The following is a 15,130-nucleotide window of genomic DNA, read 5'->3' on the forward strand; positions in this document are numbered from 1 at the left end:
AGCTGGAAGGGAACTTAGAGCTCATCCCCTCATTTTACAGATGATGACACTGCCACCTCTGACTTCTGCCTCTGGCCTTCCACTCTCAGTAAGAAGAGCCAGGCAGGTGAGACTTTTACCAATTGCTGGGCTGGGCTGGGTGGGGCTGTCTGATGGAAACTGTCCGATTTGTGAGAAAAATTTTTGTTGATTCTATGTTGCTTTTAAGTAGTTTTTTTTTTTTTTTTTAAAAAAAAAACCACCACAAATGCACATCAGAGCCCTGTCTCCTAGCATTTTACACAGATTGCAGGCAGGGTGCATTTTAACAAAAATTGTCTGGCATGTATATAAATTGGCCAATTTCGATTAGCACCATTAAAGAAAAAGTATTAGGCTTTCCCTTTAATAAATGTTATAGAGTCCAAGAAAAATGTCTAAATTAAAAAAGGAACCAAAGGAGTACCTACTTGCCAAAGCCCTCATGAATTACTAAGCGTTTTCCCTTATAGATAAAAGCAATGGAAAAGCTAGTATGTGAGACCCAGAGAGTTGGAAGATGTTAGAAGTGATCAAAACCTTAACAGAAAACACCCACCCCCACCAGTATTATAAAAGGGTTTGTCTCAGTTCTCTCAGTGATAGAGAACATAGCCCAATCTGTAAAGAACACAGCTACTGAGTTTTCAGGCATTTCTGAAAACTTAATTTCCACATCAATTAGTTTATAACTGTGGTTTGATAAGCTAAGTACTGGAAATAGCTGTTAAGGAGGGAGGTGCATACTGTTAGCTTTAGAAGTTCAAGGACTTTACATTTTAGGGGAGAACACTCTTTGCCTCTAGGTGACCTGTTCACAATGGCCTGAAGTGAATTCTGCAGGATGCGATTCAGCGGCCTAGTAAATGGACGCTGAGGTTTTCGCAGCTATCTCCCTAGGCAATGAGACTGTCACAAAGCCACGGTTCGCACCTGGCCTAAATCAGGTCCTAAGCCTCCCATCAAGACTTAAGGCACAATAATTTCTAGGTACTAAGTCTCTCTACCCACCCCACTTTTAAAATCTACTTATTTAGTGTATGACCGTCAGGTGAATTTCTTGAGGGCTACACTCTCCCTATTTACCTCCCAATAAGATAGTTTCAAAATACATTGAAATCTGGTTTGATTTTTCTGAAATCTGTCTCTAAGATGAAGACTATAACATGATTTTAAATTATTTCAAGAGTTGAAAGAAGGGTTAAGAACATGTTAGGGCATCTTTTTGATGCTCCTGTATTGATGAAGGGGCCCTGCCAAGAATATCAGTAATAAAACTGAACATTTGGAATTTCTTTATAGTGAGTTGAGAAAAAGAATTAGTCTGACTTAGAAAAAAATGTCACCTTTAAATGTCTGAGGTGCAACGAGAAACAAAGAGAGAAAAAAAAAAATCAATGGGGATTCAGTCTTAAAGTCTGGTGAGTGAATCTGTATGATCAGAGTGTTGGGTTGGTTTATACATATGACCTAGCACCCATCTGAGTTTTAAAAGCCCTTTGGGGTTTCTCTGGGGGTGAAGAACTTAAATAAATGCCGCTAACTGTAAAGTGGAAAAAAAAAAAAAAGAAAGAAACAAAACTGTACAGTGACCGGTGCATTTGAAAGTCTGTTTGTGGCTTGCTGTTCCTTTCTTGGGAAGCTAAAGTTTTCTTTTTTCTTGTAAAATTCTATCATTATTTTAATTGATATTTACAGATTTTCCCCCCCATCTTCTGTTACAATTTTTAGGTGCTTCAGAACTGGGCCCTTTTTCAGACCCCAGGCAGTTCCCAAGCATTTCATCCCTCACTGAGAGCCGCTTCTCCAACCCACGAATGCACTATCCAGCCACCTTTACTTACACCCCGCCAGTCACCTCAGGCATGTCCCTCGGTATGTCCGCCACCACTCACTACCACACCTACCTGCCACCACCCTACCCCGGCTCTTCCCAAAGCCAGAGTGGACCCTTCCAGACCAGCAGCACTCCATATCTCTACTATGGCACTTCGTCAGGATCCTATCAGTTCCCCATGGTGCCGGGAGGAGACCGGTCTCCTTCCAGAATGCTTCCGCCATGCACCACCACCTCGAATGGCAGCACGCTATTAAATCCAAATTTGCCTAACCAGAATGATGGTGTTGACGCTGATGGAAGCCACAGCAGTTCCCCAACTGTTTTGAATTCTAGTGGCAGAATGGATGAATCTGTTTGGCGACCATATTGAAATTCCTCAGCAGTGGCCCAGCGGTATCTGGGAACCACACCCCAAATGTATCAATATATACATATATAGAGAGGGTACATATATATGTATATTGATTAGCTATCTGCAAAGTGCCTATTTTTTTGAGGATTTTTTTCATTCACTCACTCAGTCATGATCTTGCAACCGTAAGAGGGTAGATATTGAGAAGTAAAAGGCCCAGGAGAGACAATCAGATAATCAGGTTTCAGATTGTTTTCTGTTTAAAATGTACTTTTATAAAAAAAAAAAAAAAGAAAAAAAGGAAAAAGTTATTTTTGTTGCTGTTGTTGTTTGGTCTGTTACCATAAATAACCTGTTCATATGCCAGTTCGGAGAGGTGGACTCCAGGTTCAGGAGGAAGAAGAGCAAAGCCGCTTCCTCTCTGTGCTTTGAAACCACACACCCTCACGGTTGCAGCTGTGTGTGGAGCAGTGCACTCTGCACCCCGGCTGACAGAGCCAGGCGCATGTCAAGGGAAAAGAGGCAGAATGGGTGCTTTCGTCACAGTCTGATCCATTCAGAATAACTGTTCCAAATTCTGCTTTCAGACTCACTGCAGGTACTCATTTGAACCATTAGGTTCAGTTTATTTTTTCCCTACATCAAGAAAGTGACTTCAAAAATACTGATCAGGACAGATTATTCTATTTTACTTTTTTATACTTTTTTCTCCCTTTTCCCATTTAACCAAAACGAAGTCCCATCCTGAAAACCTCCTTTCTCCTTTTATGCAAAACTGAAAATGGCAATACGTTATTATAGCCATAATGGTATAGATAGTGTTTTTGTTTGGCTGTGTGTTGTTTTCTTTTTTTTTTAAATTATGAATATGTGTAAAATCTGAGGTAACTTGCTAACGTGAATTGTCATATAACTTTAAAGATATATTTATAATTATTTAATGACATTTGGACCCTTGAAACATTTCTTAGTGTATTGATATGTTGACTTCGGTCTCTAAAAGTGCTCTTTATTAAATAACAAATTTCTTCAGTGGGCTAGAGCCATATCTGAAATATTGCTAAGCAATTTCAGTTCATCCAGGCACAATGTGATTTTTCAAAATACTTCCATCTCCAAATATTTTTAGATGTAGTTTTTTTTGTGATGTATGAAGGAAATGTTATGTTTAGTTCTTTGATTGCCTCTAACACAGCTTTGCCTTTTCAAGCAATAACTAGGGATTTAAAAAGCAACTCTTAGCCCTTTATCACTTACGTTGCCCTTTAACGGCATGAGATGCTGGAGTAATGTGGTTTCCTAATTTCTGTCAAATAACGATGACTTTTGTCATATTAAAAAGACAAGCACAAGTGAATCATGGAACTGCAGAAAAATATTCCGTGGTTTCATAGTTAAAAGTAAAACTCTAAATCACCAGGCTTCATAGTGAAGTCGTCGTCAGCTTAAAGCCACATAAGTGGCTAAAGGGTCAACCTTGATACACATAGTACAGGAAAGCAAAATTGCACCCGCCTTACCCAACAGTAAGTCAGGGGAACCCAAATCTGCCGTACCTAAGGCTCCACTGGCCACTCTCCACAGAATTTGCATTTAAAGGCGCAGAATTAAGTCTTTGTTTTATGGGAATCTATGAAGTAGCAAGCAAATTCCAGCAGATAGCTGACCTGAGAGAGCTAGAGCCGATGGGGCCCCATCAGATGACCTTTGACGTTTGCATTTCTCTCAGTGGAGGGGCGAGGGACAGCGAGGCTACGTGGAGTTTGGTGTTGACTACTGTGTATGAATTTGAGCTAATACCCTCCTGTAGGATGCACTTTGACCACTCCTGGTGGCCACATGGCAAATTCTCAAGTGGAAAACTTAATCTGAGCCAGGATCTTTGAGTGACACCACCTGGCAGCTCCCTGCCCTCCTCTCCCAGAGTTCAGGGCCCCTTCGTTTGAATCCTGGGCCTCCCTCAGCAGAACTCTGTAGAGATTTGTCTCCAGCCCCCAGAGGGCCCTTGCTCCTCCATCCATTCTCACCTCCACAGGCTGCTGTGCATCACAGGACCGCTTGTGGGGCAGTTGGGCCCAAACTTCTTACCTGGGAGTCTCCCTTGGAGTTCACCCTGACTCCTCCTAGTAAAAATCGAGGGGAAGCAAACCAAACCAAACCAAAACAAACCAAAACAAAAACACTTCGCCTTTTAAAGGTTGTATACCAAGTATGCTTAGATAAATAAGCCACTTTTCTATTACTTAAGATGGAAGTAGTAATTGATACTATTTATTGTTTGTGTGTGGTAGCTTGAAGCACGCCACTGTCCATTTATTTGTAAGTGTAAAATATGTGTTTGTGTTTCAGCAGCACTTAAAAAAAGCCAGTGTCTGGTTACACATTTCAATTTTAATTAATTGACATAAAAATGTTATCGCCAGTGCCAGCTGTACCCTATTTAATAAAAAAGGTACTATGTTTGTACATTATTTTTTAATGTTAAAAGGGCTTTTCTAAGTTTACAGTACACATACTAAGTGACTTTAGGGATGCTTTTGTGTTGAAATGTTATTATAGTGGCTGCAGGCAGCAACCCAGAAACACTTTAAAAAGTTTTTTTTTTCTTGGGAAAAATTCAAGCACTTCTTCCTTCCACCCTCATTCCAACCACCCCGATGGGGACAATTCACATTTCTTAGATCAAATTTCTGCCCTCTTTGCTGTGAGGGTTCAATTTTTCTTTTATCTTCCTCTCTCTCTCTCTCTCTCTCTCTCTCTCTCTCTCTCTCTCTCTCTCTTTTTCCAACTGAATCCCTAATTGAGATGTATAATTTGTGATTTCAAGACCAAAGCAAAGCCTTATTACTGCTACAGAACCATGTACTCATCAACACTCTGTTTCCTTCAGGTTCACACGGCATGGTTCTTATGTTAGAGTTTACAGCGTGACCAGCGCAGCCACTTTTCAGATCTGTTTTAGTTGTCTCACAAAAATTAACCTTGTCAGAGTTCTAGAACAGGTACCATTTGGATTTAGATGAGTGGAATGACATCCAACCTATAACTGAAAATGAGCAGACTTGCTCCTATTTGCTCCTTAGGCTGTCTTAGCCCACCTTAAGAAATCCACACCAGTAGGGACCATCCATTGCAATTCAGAGGGGAGGAGATGTTCATGCTGGCTTAGAAAGTTCCTCCATTCCCAGGAAAGGGACTGACTCAGAGTCTAGGTTAATACATGAAAACACAAAGCATTAGCAAAAACAACAATTCTATCAATGCTATTTGAAAAGAACAGGAATAAATAAATAAAAGAACTCTTCCAAACCTTGAATTTGTGTTCTTAAAAAGATAATGCATTTAAAAAAAATATTTTCTATGTGAGAATTTTTTAGATGTTTGTTTACTTCATGTTTACAAATAACTGTTTGCTTTTTAATGCAGTACTTTTGAAATATATCAGCCAAAACCTTAACTTACAGTAACTTCTTAGGTACTCGGAATAAATTTCCAATTTTTTGGATATGCTTTACCATTCTTAGATTTCTGTGGAACAACAATTTGTAGCATTTTGTGTAAATACAAGCTTTTCATTTTTATTTTTTCCAATTGCTGTTGCCCAAGATTTGCTTTCCATGCACATATTGTACAAATTCTGCTTTGTGCCACAGGTCATGATTGTGGATGAGTTTACTCTGAACTTCAAAGGGATGATTTGTATTGTATGTTGCAACTGTAAATTGAATTATTTGGCATTTTTCTCATGATTGTAATAATAATTTGAAGTTTGAATTTAATTTTCAATAAAATGGCTTTTTTGGTTTTGTTATGTGTGTACCTTGGGTCTTTTCTCATCCGCGGTTTCTTCTCAGTCTGACACCTGCTCCTGCCTACACCTGGGCACTTATTGTTCATAGGACTTGCCAGGGCTGCAGGAGAGCAGGATCCTATGTTACTGGTGAGAGGGCAAAGAATCTTGGTAAGCTCTGTCTTTTTGCTTGGTCCTACTCCTGGAGAAGGGTGGGTGAAGAATCTAGCAGTGAACTCACTTCCTTATCAGCCTGTGTCAGAAAGGAGTGTCACTCCCTCCTTGGGTTAAATCCCCCTCACTCCAGCTGTGAGGATCAGTCAGGATATATACAGCAGCCTTGATGGTTCTATGAGTCTCATCTCTGGGTACATGAATGGGGCCAGCAAGTGAACCCCAAGCTGTCGTCAGAAGATGTCAGATGACAAACCATACAGGGGTGGTTTATTTTCCTTCCCGTTATCTTTTTGTGGTTCTTAAAAAGAAAGTCAACCAAAGCCCAATGATGAGTTAAAGGCAACCTGGGCCTGGAGTGCTCTAGTCTCAGGGAAGTTCTGCTAGTGAACATAACCGGAATTCAGAAATGTTTTTCTGGACCAATGTTTCTTTTTGGTAAGTCCCTCCTCTGTGATAAGGTTGAGGGCCTGGGTAGGGTGATTGCTCTCTTGATGTCCTGCCTGTGCAGTCTGTGTGCCTTGGCTTACCACAGCTCTAAAAGAGGGCCCCGGAAACCATGGTTCTGAGAAGTGCAGACCCTGGCTGCCAGCTCACGTCTTGTTGAGGGAGAGAACTCCTTTAAGAGGATCTGCTCATTTCTTACCTCCTTGGCACTGTTTTCTGAGACATCTTGGAAACAGTTCATTTCTAAGCCTAGGAAACATCCTAAAAGCACTTGGATGAGCTTAGGTCAGGGAACTTGTTTGCAACTGTTTGAGGATGTATATTTATTTACTTAAAGGGAACATCTGTGTGACTTTAAAAGGCATCACATGGGAGGTGGACAGAGTGGCTTGCCTTCTCCAGCTTGTCTTAGAGGGAATCACAGTACTCCTTGGGGGCCTCCGTTTCTTGGCTTTTAGAAAGGCAGTAGGCTAGACCTCAGCACTATTGACATTTCAAGCCGGGTGATTCTCTGCAGTCCTGTAGGGAGTGTGATGTGGGGTGGTTAGTAGCATCCCTGGCTTCTACCCACTAGATGCCAGTTGCCCCACCCTTTGTGACAAGGAAAAATATCTCCAGACATTGCCAAGTGTCCCCTGGCTAGTAAAGTCACCACAATTCAGAACCACTAGGCTTGAGGCTCTGTCTAAATTCTTAGGCCAGGCTTTATTGATAGAGTTGGTTTGGGGATTCATTGCTTATTAAAACAGGATAGCCAGGCAGAAGCCTGAGGGACCTCCCGGTGTGGCTTCCCACCCACCCCCTTTTCCATCCCTTCACCTGATGGCACCCTGAGGTTTGGATGTATTTTGCAGGAGGCTCCTGGCTTTCTCATCTGCACTCCTTCCCTCCTCGCCACCTCGCGGGCTGGGCCATCAGTGACCAGCACAGCTATGGGGCTTTGCGAGGCCGTGGCTGCTTGGCCATATTTGTAACGGCTGCTTCTGTCTCTCACTGGGAACGACAGACAGAAGAAAGCAATTTCTCCAGTGTGTTTGACCCTTTGTGTCCCCGGCCCCCAAATATTTAATCAGCAGACATTTCTTTGAGAGTGGGTGTTTCCTGTTAACTCAATCCCAGCCGAGACTGGCCCAATAAACACCTCAGCTCTCTGTCGCAGAGTTTATTTGGCTGGGAAATGGGTATTGCCATGTAAACAGGAAGCCCCCTGAAGTTATTATCTGCAGATGCAGTTGAAGAGCCACATGTTTATATTTATGGGATTTGAAAATGGTCTGAGAAGGCAAGGGAGGAGGTAGGGGGAGCCCTCATTCACAGTCGAGAGAGCAGGTCCTACAGTCTCCAGGAGTGGATTTTTCATCCCTTTGGGAACTGGTTTATGACACAGCCAGGAGTCATGGCGGAGTGGAGGCAGTGACTTGTCTTGTTGGAACAAACAACCCCACCTGAATGCCAGGCAAGCAGAGGCAATCCAGTCAACTGGTCTCACTGCCCCAATTATTTGAAAATCATTTAAGAGATCTGTCCTAGAACGTAATGGTGTGGGGGCATTTGAAAAGATAGGCTTATAATAAGAACTGCCATCGCATGGCCTCTAGTTTTTCTTGGGAAGTTGAGGAATATCGCAGCTGACTGTCGTGGTGTTAGTGTGGGCCAGCTAACCCCTGAGATCCCAGAGTCAGTTTCTGAGGGGCCAGGAAGGAGCCTTCAGGCAGGACCTGTCCAGATAAAGTGCAGAGAAAGTGCAGGATGAGACAGCCTGAACTGCACACCAGGACTAGTCACTCAGCTTACCCCAATTCCTTCTCCACCTCTGCTCTTCCCTCATTGACTTTCTCCTCAGGTCTGGAGAAGGTGCTTAACTAAGACCAGCTGTAGGAACCGATAGATGAATAGCTGATGCGCTATTGGTTATGAGTTCTGAAGAAAAACAAGAGAAGCTCTCCCCTCTTTACCTTGCCACCATTCCTGGGTGCCTCCATTAGCTTTTTTTGTGACTTTCCAGAGGCTGCATAGCAGTAACCATTCAATCCAGCGGCCTTGGAAATGGAAGATTTTTTTTTTTTTAAGGTAATGATCAAAATTTAATGAAAGGATCCACTGTAGGTTGCAAAGTGTAACATACCAAGGTGTGAGTGTGTGGGTGTGTATGTGTGGGTGTGTGTGTGCACGTGCCTGAATACCTGAAGGGAGGGAGGGAGGAAAGGTGAAAAGAAATGCCTAAGCAGTTAGCTGTTCAGTGGAAGATGAAGCTCACCTCTTTCCTTTTCTTCTCTCTCTTCCTTGAAATAGCATTTATTTGCCCCAGGTATTTGTTCTGTTAAAAAAAAAAAAAACAACAAAAAAACAAACCCAAACACACACTATTGTCATGCCACAAGTGGTATATATTGCTCTTTTTCAGATAAGGTATTCAGAGGGTACAAGGGACACTGGGCATATCCCGAGATGGCAGGACATTTAAGAGGAGCTTGTTAATAATATTTGTCAAGCTTTTATCCAAAAGGTTTTTGTGACTCAACCAGCCTTGCTGTTCAGACATGTTCAACCAGTTGGAAAGCAGAAGGATCAAGTTTCTGGAAACCCACTTAACTTTTACTAAAACTTATTTTAATTCATTTTCTTATTGTTGCAATTTAAGTCTGGCCACTTAGTGGAGTTTTCTGAAAAACCTGGTTCATGTTTAAGCCTTTCAAACTTAACTCTCTTCTGGATTGTTACCTTGTTGTCCCCTTACCTGTCATTTTCATAAAGAAATGAAGACCCTATAGCGAAATGCTAAAAAAATAAATAAATAAAATAAAATAAAAATAAACAAGGGTGGGAACAAGCAGGAGTTCTTCCACACAAGCTCCTCAAGGAGTGGTCTTGTCTCAACAACATTAAATTGCAACCAGAATTGCAGCCAGGTCTCATGGGGGCATTAGGAAGTTTCTCCTGGAGACCCAAAAGAGCTGGAGTTAGCCTGGATGTGGAAAAAGTGAGTGCTGTAGGCTCCCGGGAATCTGGAGATAGAGGATACAGTGACAGAGCTTAGGGTGTTTATGAGAGATGGAGGTACCAGGAACTCCCCAAACACAGTTGGACACTGGATTGATGTAAACCTGCAAATTTATTACTTCAAAACAACAGAAAAGCAAACAACAAAACCACATGACATGCATAATTGTGGGAGTATTCATCCAGCAGTTTTATGATTTAAATCTCCTTGACATCCTTTGCTTCCTAAATTAGGTCATTTTTTATAACTCCATCTCTGACAGTGAAACAACTCTGACCAGTTTCACTTTCTGTTTCTCTGGGATTTTCTCTTTATTCTTCTGTCCCCAAATGAGAAGAGCCCATTGCGGGATCACTACATATTCTAGCAATGCCTTCCCCTCAATCTGTTTTCTCTAGAGTCATTTAATATTTAAATCTTGACAATCACAGTAATCTCTCCATTTTAGCAGTGTGTTTAGAGTCCTTTTGTGTATGGATTTGGGGGCATAGAAAATTTGACTCCTTAGCCACATCTTCTCATTAGTGGTTTCATAGATGAGAAATGCAGAGTGGTATTGAATACAGCGATCAACCACAACTTCTGGAATAAAAATTGTGAACTTGGGATGGAGGGCAAGATGGAGGGACCAACTTTCATTCCTCGTGGGCGTGAGAGGGCGAGAAGTATCCAGAGTGAAAGCCAGCAAGAAGTTAAGTGGTTAATAGGAACTAAGGTTTTTTATTGGCTAATAAAACCCCTCAGAGTTTTTCATATTATATGCTTCCTTCAGGCTCCCAGCCCAATGCTTAAAAAAAGAAAAAGATGAAAACAACAACAAAAAGCTGGAGCCTAAATACCAATGCCGTCCCAGTCTTGTTTACTTTTTCATTTCCGCAGTTGTTAAAAAAAAAAAAAAAAAGATTTTCCTTTGGTAGTTCAACTTGCTCACACTGCAGGAGTGGGTCAGGGTTTGAAGCACTCCAGTGATCCCTGACTCCCAGCGAAAGGAAGAAGGAGGCTCTGTCCCTCTGTTTCAGAAAAAGGAGACCACGATGCCAATGAGATGCCAATGACGGTTGCATCAGGAAATTTTTAAATGAAAGCCTTGGGGGGAGACCAGACACTGAACCAAAACACATCTCTGGAATCCTGAATGCAAATGCTCCCCGTCCTTTTATTGCCAGTGGTGCTGTTCTCCCCCCAGAGCAGGGTGTTCTTGTTTTTAATAATAGCCAGACCAGATGCTAAGTTCTCCTCGGCAACAGGCTGCATGAGTGAGAAGGCAAACAGCTGATTCCTGTTAAGATGAACACCAGGAAAATAAGCCAGCAAGTATGAAAATTCTCTGGAGGTTTTGCTTTGTAAACCCCTGTTTGGCAGAAAGATCAAGGAATCAGAGCTGAAAACAATGTGTCCTCCTGCACCCGTTCCTCATCCATCGACCTGCTTGCTGGGGACCCTGAGCCTCTCACCTTCAACATGCAGCCCTTCTCTAAGCCATCTGGAGGGACGGCTCCCAGGTTTCCTGAGAGGGAAAGTCGGAAGCTCTGAGTCCTTTGGCTTTCACTGACTACAGAAAAATACTCATCCATAGGAGGAATTTTTTGACTTGCTCCTTGCCATAGAAAATAGTGAAATCCTGAACATGAGCCAATCCTTTTTAAATGGCATCTTTGTTCCATCTTTTTTTTTTCACTCCCTTCTTCCCCCTGTCAGAATCCATCAGATCTCTCAGTTATTATTTTGTTTTTGAATTTGCCACACATGCAAGATGCTGCTTGCTTCTTCCACAGAGAGCTGCCAGAGCTGCTGTGGGTGCTACAGGACTCAGCTGTTCAGAGCCAAGGGTGACCTGGCTGCACAGTGTCCCTTGTGCCATCCAGCTGCCCTGTATGACTTCCCAGAGAGCAGGGGCCCTGGGAGAACCAGCCACGGATGCCTCTGTCCTGAGCTTTTGCTCCCCTGGCCTGCAGGAGAGTGGGTGAGAGAGAAGGGAGGGATGTTAGTGTAGGTAAAGAGGCTTATGCCAGGCATCTTCCAGAAAGTTCTCTTACTCCCCTTTCCTGTTCAGGTCATCAGCCTAAGCTCTTGTACTTCCTTTCCTTGATTGCTCCTCCCTCCCCTCCAATGCACAAAGGGCACACTAGCCATAATTTTCTCTCTAATTTCTTTCTCCACTAGCTGTCCTTGTAGTTCACTTGCCCCCCGTGTCACTAGTATGTATATCCTTGGGAGAAAGGAATGGAGTCTGAAGAGGATTTTCCTCTTTTCCCCCTTAGGCTGGCACTGAAGGCTGTAGTAGTTTTCATTTCCTTTTGGGGGGTAGGTCATATTTGGTACTGGTAGCATGATCTAATAAGAATAACAGTACTTAGTAATATTTATCTTTTATTGCACACTTGACTTCTGGCACCTTGGTTATTATTTCACATGCCTTATTTCAGTCTTTCCAGAAACCTATAAAGAACTCAGTAATCTTCATGTCCCCATTTTTCTGATGAGAAAACTGAGCTTCAGACTTGCCCATAGTACACAACTATTGAGACTGAAGCTTAGATCTGCCTCATTCTAAAGACTATGTTCCTATGCTAATACTTCAGACACAGTCTTCTTTATCATCTGCACAATCTCCTCTACTATCTAGGAGAAGTAAATGAATTAATGAGATAGGAAAATGCCTATCAGTGTGTCCAGCACATAATAAATGGGACCTATTATTATTAATACTCATAATTAAGATGCTGCTTTAAAAAACACAAATGAACTTTTACATTAGTTTGAATCACAATAGAGTTAGAGCCTCAAGAGGAATGACTGTGTTTTTAACAATACCCTTTTAACATTTAAAAAGATGTTGCTCCTTGAAAGTAATATATATGTATGTATGTGTGTGTATATATATATATATATATATATATATATTTTTTTTTTTTTTTTTTTTAAGAAACTTTTTTTACTGGACTTCCTAGCTCAATTTGGCAGTTGGTTTGCCATGGGCTCCTTCCCTGAAGTAACCCAGAGACATCACATCACAGAAACCATAAATATAAAACACACTGACACATTCAGAAGGGAAGTGTTGACCCTGCCCCCACCTCAGTCCCCAATCTGTAATCCTTTCCAAAGAGTTCCATCTAGTGTGTTGAGTTTCATGTAAACATCACTGCTGGAAAAGGCACTGAACTTAATTCGGCAGCATTGGCCTTATCTAACAAGGAAAACACCTAGGCCAAGAAATTCCTGTTAATTTCAACTTTTATTTTTGCAGAAGTGGCTCTAGAGGGCCTTCCTGGTGGCGCAGGCGGTTGAGCGCAGCGCTGTGAAGCTGTCCACAGCCTCTGCAGCGTGGGTTCGATCCCGGCCGGCCTGGGAGCTACCCACATGGCGCAGCAGACCTCTCCTGTCTCGTCCACTGCTCCCCTCAGCAGTGTGTTTCAGTACATCTGCCTGCTCTGTTCCCCACTCTGTCTCTGGCGAATCCTCTCACCCTCCTGTACATCTGGCCTGTACCCAGTTCTTGTATGCATGAATAAATAAATCTTAAAAAAAACAAAAGAAGTGGCTCTAGGGTTCTTCTTGCCACTTGGCAAAGGGGCAACCCCTAAGCCCCCCATTTTTGAACTGGCATCACTAAGAGGCAACGCTGTATAGTAGAGAGAGCTGATTTGGGAAGGCTGAAGTCTGACAAAAATCTAGCTGCAGCCAGAAATGTGTGCAAATATTGTATGCTGCTGTGCACCAACTTAGAGGAACCCAAGAATGTGGCACCACTGTTCCCTGCTCTAAATCATTTAAATCTCTTTAAGTAGGTAGGCTTCTCTTAGTGTACCTTAAAGCACTTTACAGACTGTTTCTATTTTTAAATCTATGGCTTTGTATGGAATTAAGATGCCATTTTATTGCGATCCCAGAGAACAAAAGTGACCTCTCTCCCTTTCACCCTCTCTGTCATCTTTCTTTTTTCTTCAAACATTTTTAACAACTGCTATAGGTAGAGCGATATGCTAGAAAAATTGCCACCATTAAAAAGCATGTTAGAAAGCATCTCTGTTGAACTTAATCCATCTCAATAAGTGGTGATCGTCATGCCTTTCTTTAGCAAATATGTGATACTTTAGATTGCCAAAAATGGAGATTAAAAAGTTAGCCATTTGCTTCTGGAGAGAAATTAGACAGTTTTGATTTCTGCTTATAGCCAATTTCATTTCCCATTTCTTATTTCCTAAAATAGTCAAGTATTTATTTATAAGGTACCTAGCATCTCTATTTAGTCACACAAACCTTTCATTTCCACCCTGATATATAGGAAGCTTGGTGTTTAAAAAGTGGGTGATTTTCATGCAGTCAAAGGGGGAGGGGCTGCTCTTCCATTTTCTCGTCCCTTTGTAACAACCCTGAAGCCAGCTCTGCATGAAGGGATTGAGAGGTGTAGTGAAAGGGGAAAACAGAAGGTGGCAAAAAGATCTGGGTTCCAGATCCTTAACCCCTACTAACTTAACATGTGACCTTGAACAAGCCACTTAACCTCTCTTGACCTCCTTAAATGTGAACAATAATACATTACCTGCCAGATGGTATGTTAGGAGACTGTTCAGCAATTCTTACCTATAGATTTGGATTGACTTAGAATGAAGAAATTATGGGGAGTTTGAGAGGCAGCTAGAGTGTGTCTAGTCTTAAGAAAGGAGATGAAGTCCATTGTTTCTCAAAGAATTGGCAAAAATGATTATTCTGTAGAGGATGAGGAAATGGAATTCTCGAGAGGTCAAAGCACTTAACGCAGGATCACCCTGTAGATGACTCAGGAAGTCAAGGATTGGACATTTGTCTCCATGTGCTCACTCACTGGAAGAGACATGCCCTTTCTCTATAATGATAGCATCTTGTGCATTATCTTGTCATCAAGCACCTATACTTACTTTCTTTACTAGTTTTTATGAAACTCTTTCCATTTGCTATAAACTCAAGGCAATAGATTCTATTAAATTTTTCTTATACTCATAACTAATCAGACTGATTCCATACAATAGTCCATCTAGCCTTATTGAAAAAGGCTAATCAATTAAAAAAAATTAAAAAAAATAGGTAAAATTATATATGGGACCTCACTTAGTGATGGAGAAATTCAATCTAAGACCATTAATGTCACTCCTTCATGAATAAAGACAACCCATCAGTGGCAACATACTGCAAGTTCACTGTCTTTTCATAGACAAGTGACCGCCTCCCCCCACCCAACTTTGGCCTCAGTGCTAAGGGTAGATTGCCAAGGACTAAGACATTGCAAATGCTAAGGCATTGAAAAGGACTTTCTATTTGCTGTTTTCTGCTCTGGCTATAGAGATGAGATCACACTCTTGACTTCATTAACATGGTATGCTTGTCACTGGACCAAATGCAAACATGACAGCTAATCTTGAAATAAAGATAAACTTTCCATCTCACTTTCACCTTTTAATTGCATATGATTTCAGGTATCTCTACCAATTTAAAAATGCAAGAAGAAAGGCGAGCTCATGAGGCAAT

General features: G+C 41.7%; 1 protein-coding gene across 8 annotated transcripts in view; it reads left to right on the top strand.

Annotated features, from left to right (window-relative positions):
• The window catches only part of RUNX2 (RUNX family transcription factor 2), a 294,868-nt gene that overhangs the window by 117,974 nt on the left and 161,764 nt on the right, over nucleotides 1-15,130 (top strand). For 2 of the 8 annotated variants that reach the window (XM_037519826.2, XM_054698835.1), the window contains 2 exons: nucleotides 41-106; nucleotides 1,750-5,999. The exons of 2 other annotated variants lie outside the window; for them this stretch is intronic. In XM_037519826.2, the coding sequence (XP_037375723.1) occupies nucleotides 41-106; nucleotides 1,750-2,228 (545 nt within the window). In that variant the 3' untranslated portion in view covers nucleotides 2,229-5,999. Of the gene's footprint in view, nucleotides 1-40; nucleotides 107-1,320; nucleotides 1,341-1,749; nucleotides 6,000-15,130 lie in introns of those variants that run through there. 4 more of the 8 variants (XM_054698836.1, XR_008553226.1, XM_054698834.1 and 1 more) reach the window with 4 other exon arrangements.

The sequence above is a fragment of the Talpa occidentalis genome, unplaced genomic scaffold (assembly GCF_014898055.3).
Source record: "Talpa occidentalis isolate TD23 unplaced genomic scaffold, MPIMG_talOcc4v2.1 talOcc4.2, whole genome shotgun sequence".
In the NCBI taxonomy this organism is placed as follows: Eukaryota; Metazoa; Chordata; class Mammalia; order Eulipotyphla; family Talpidae; genus Talpa; species Talpa occidentalis.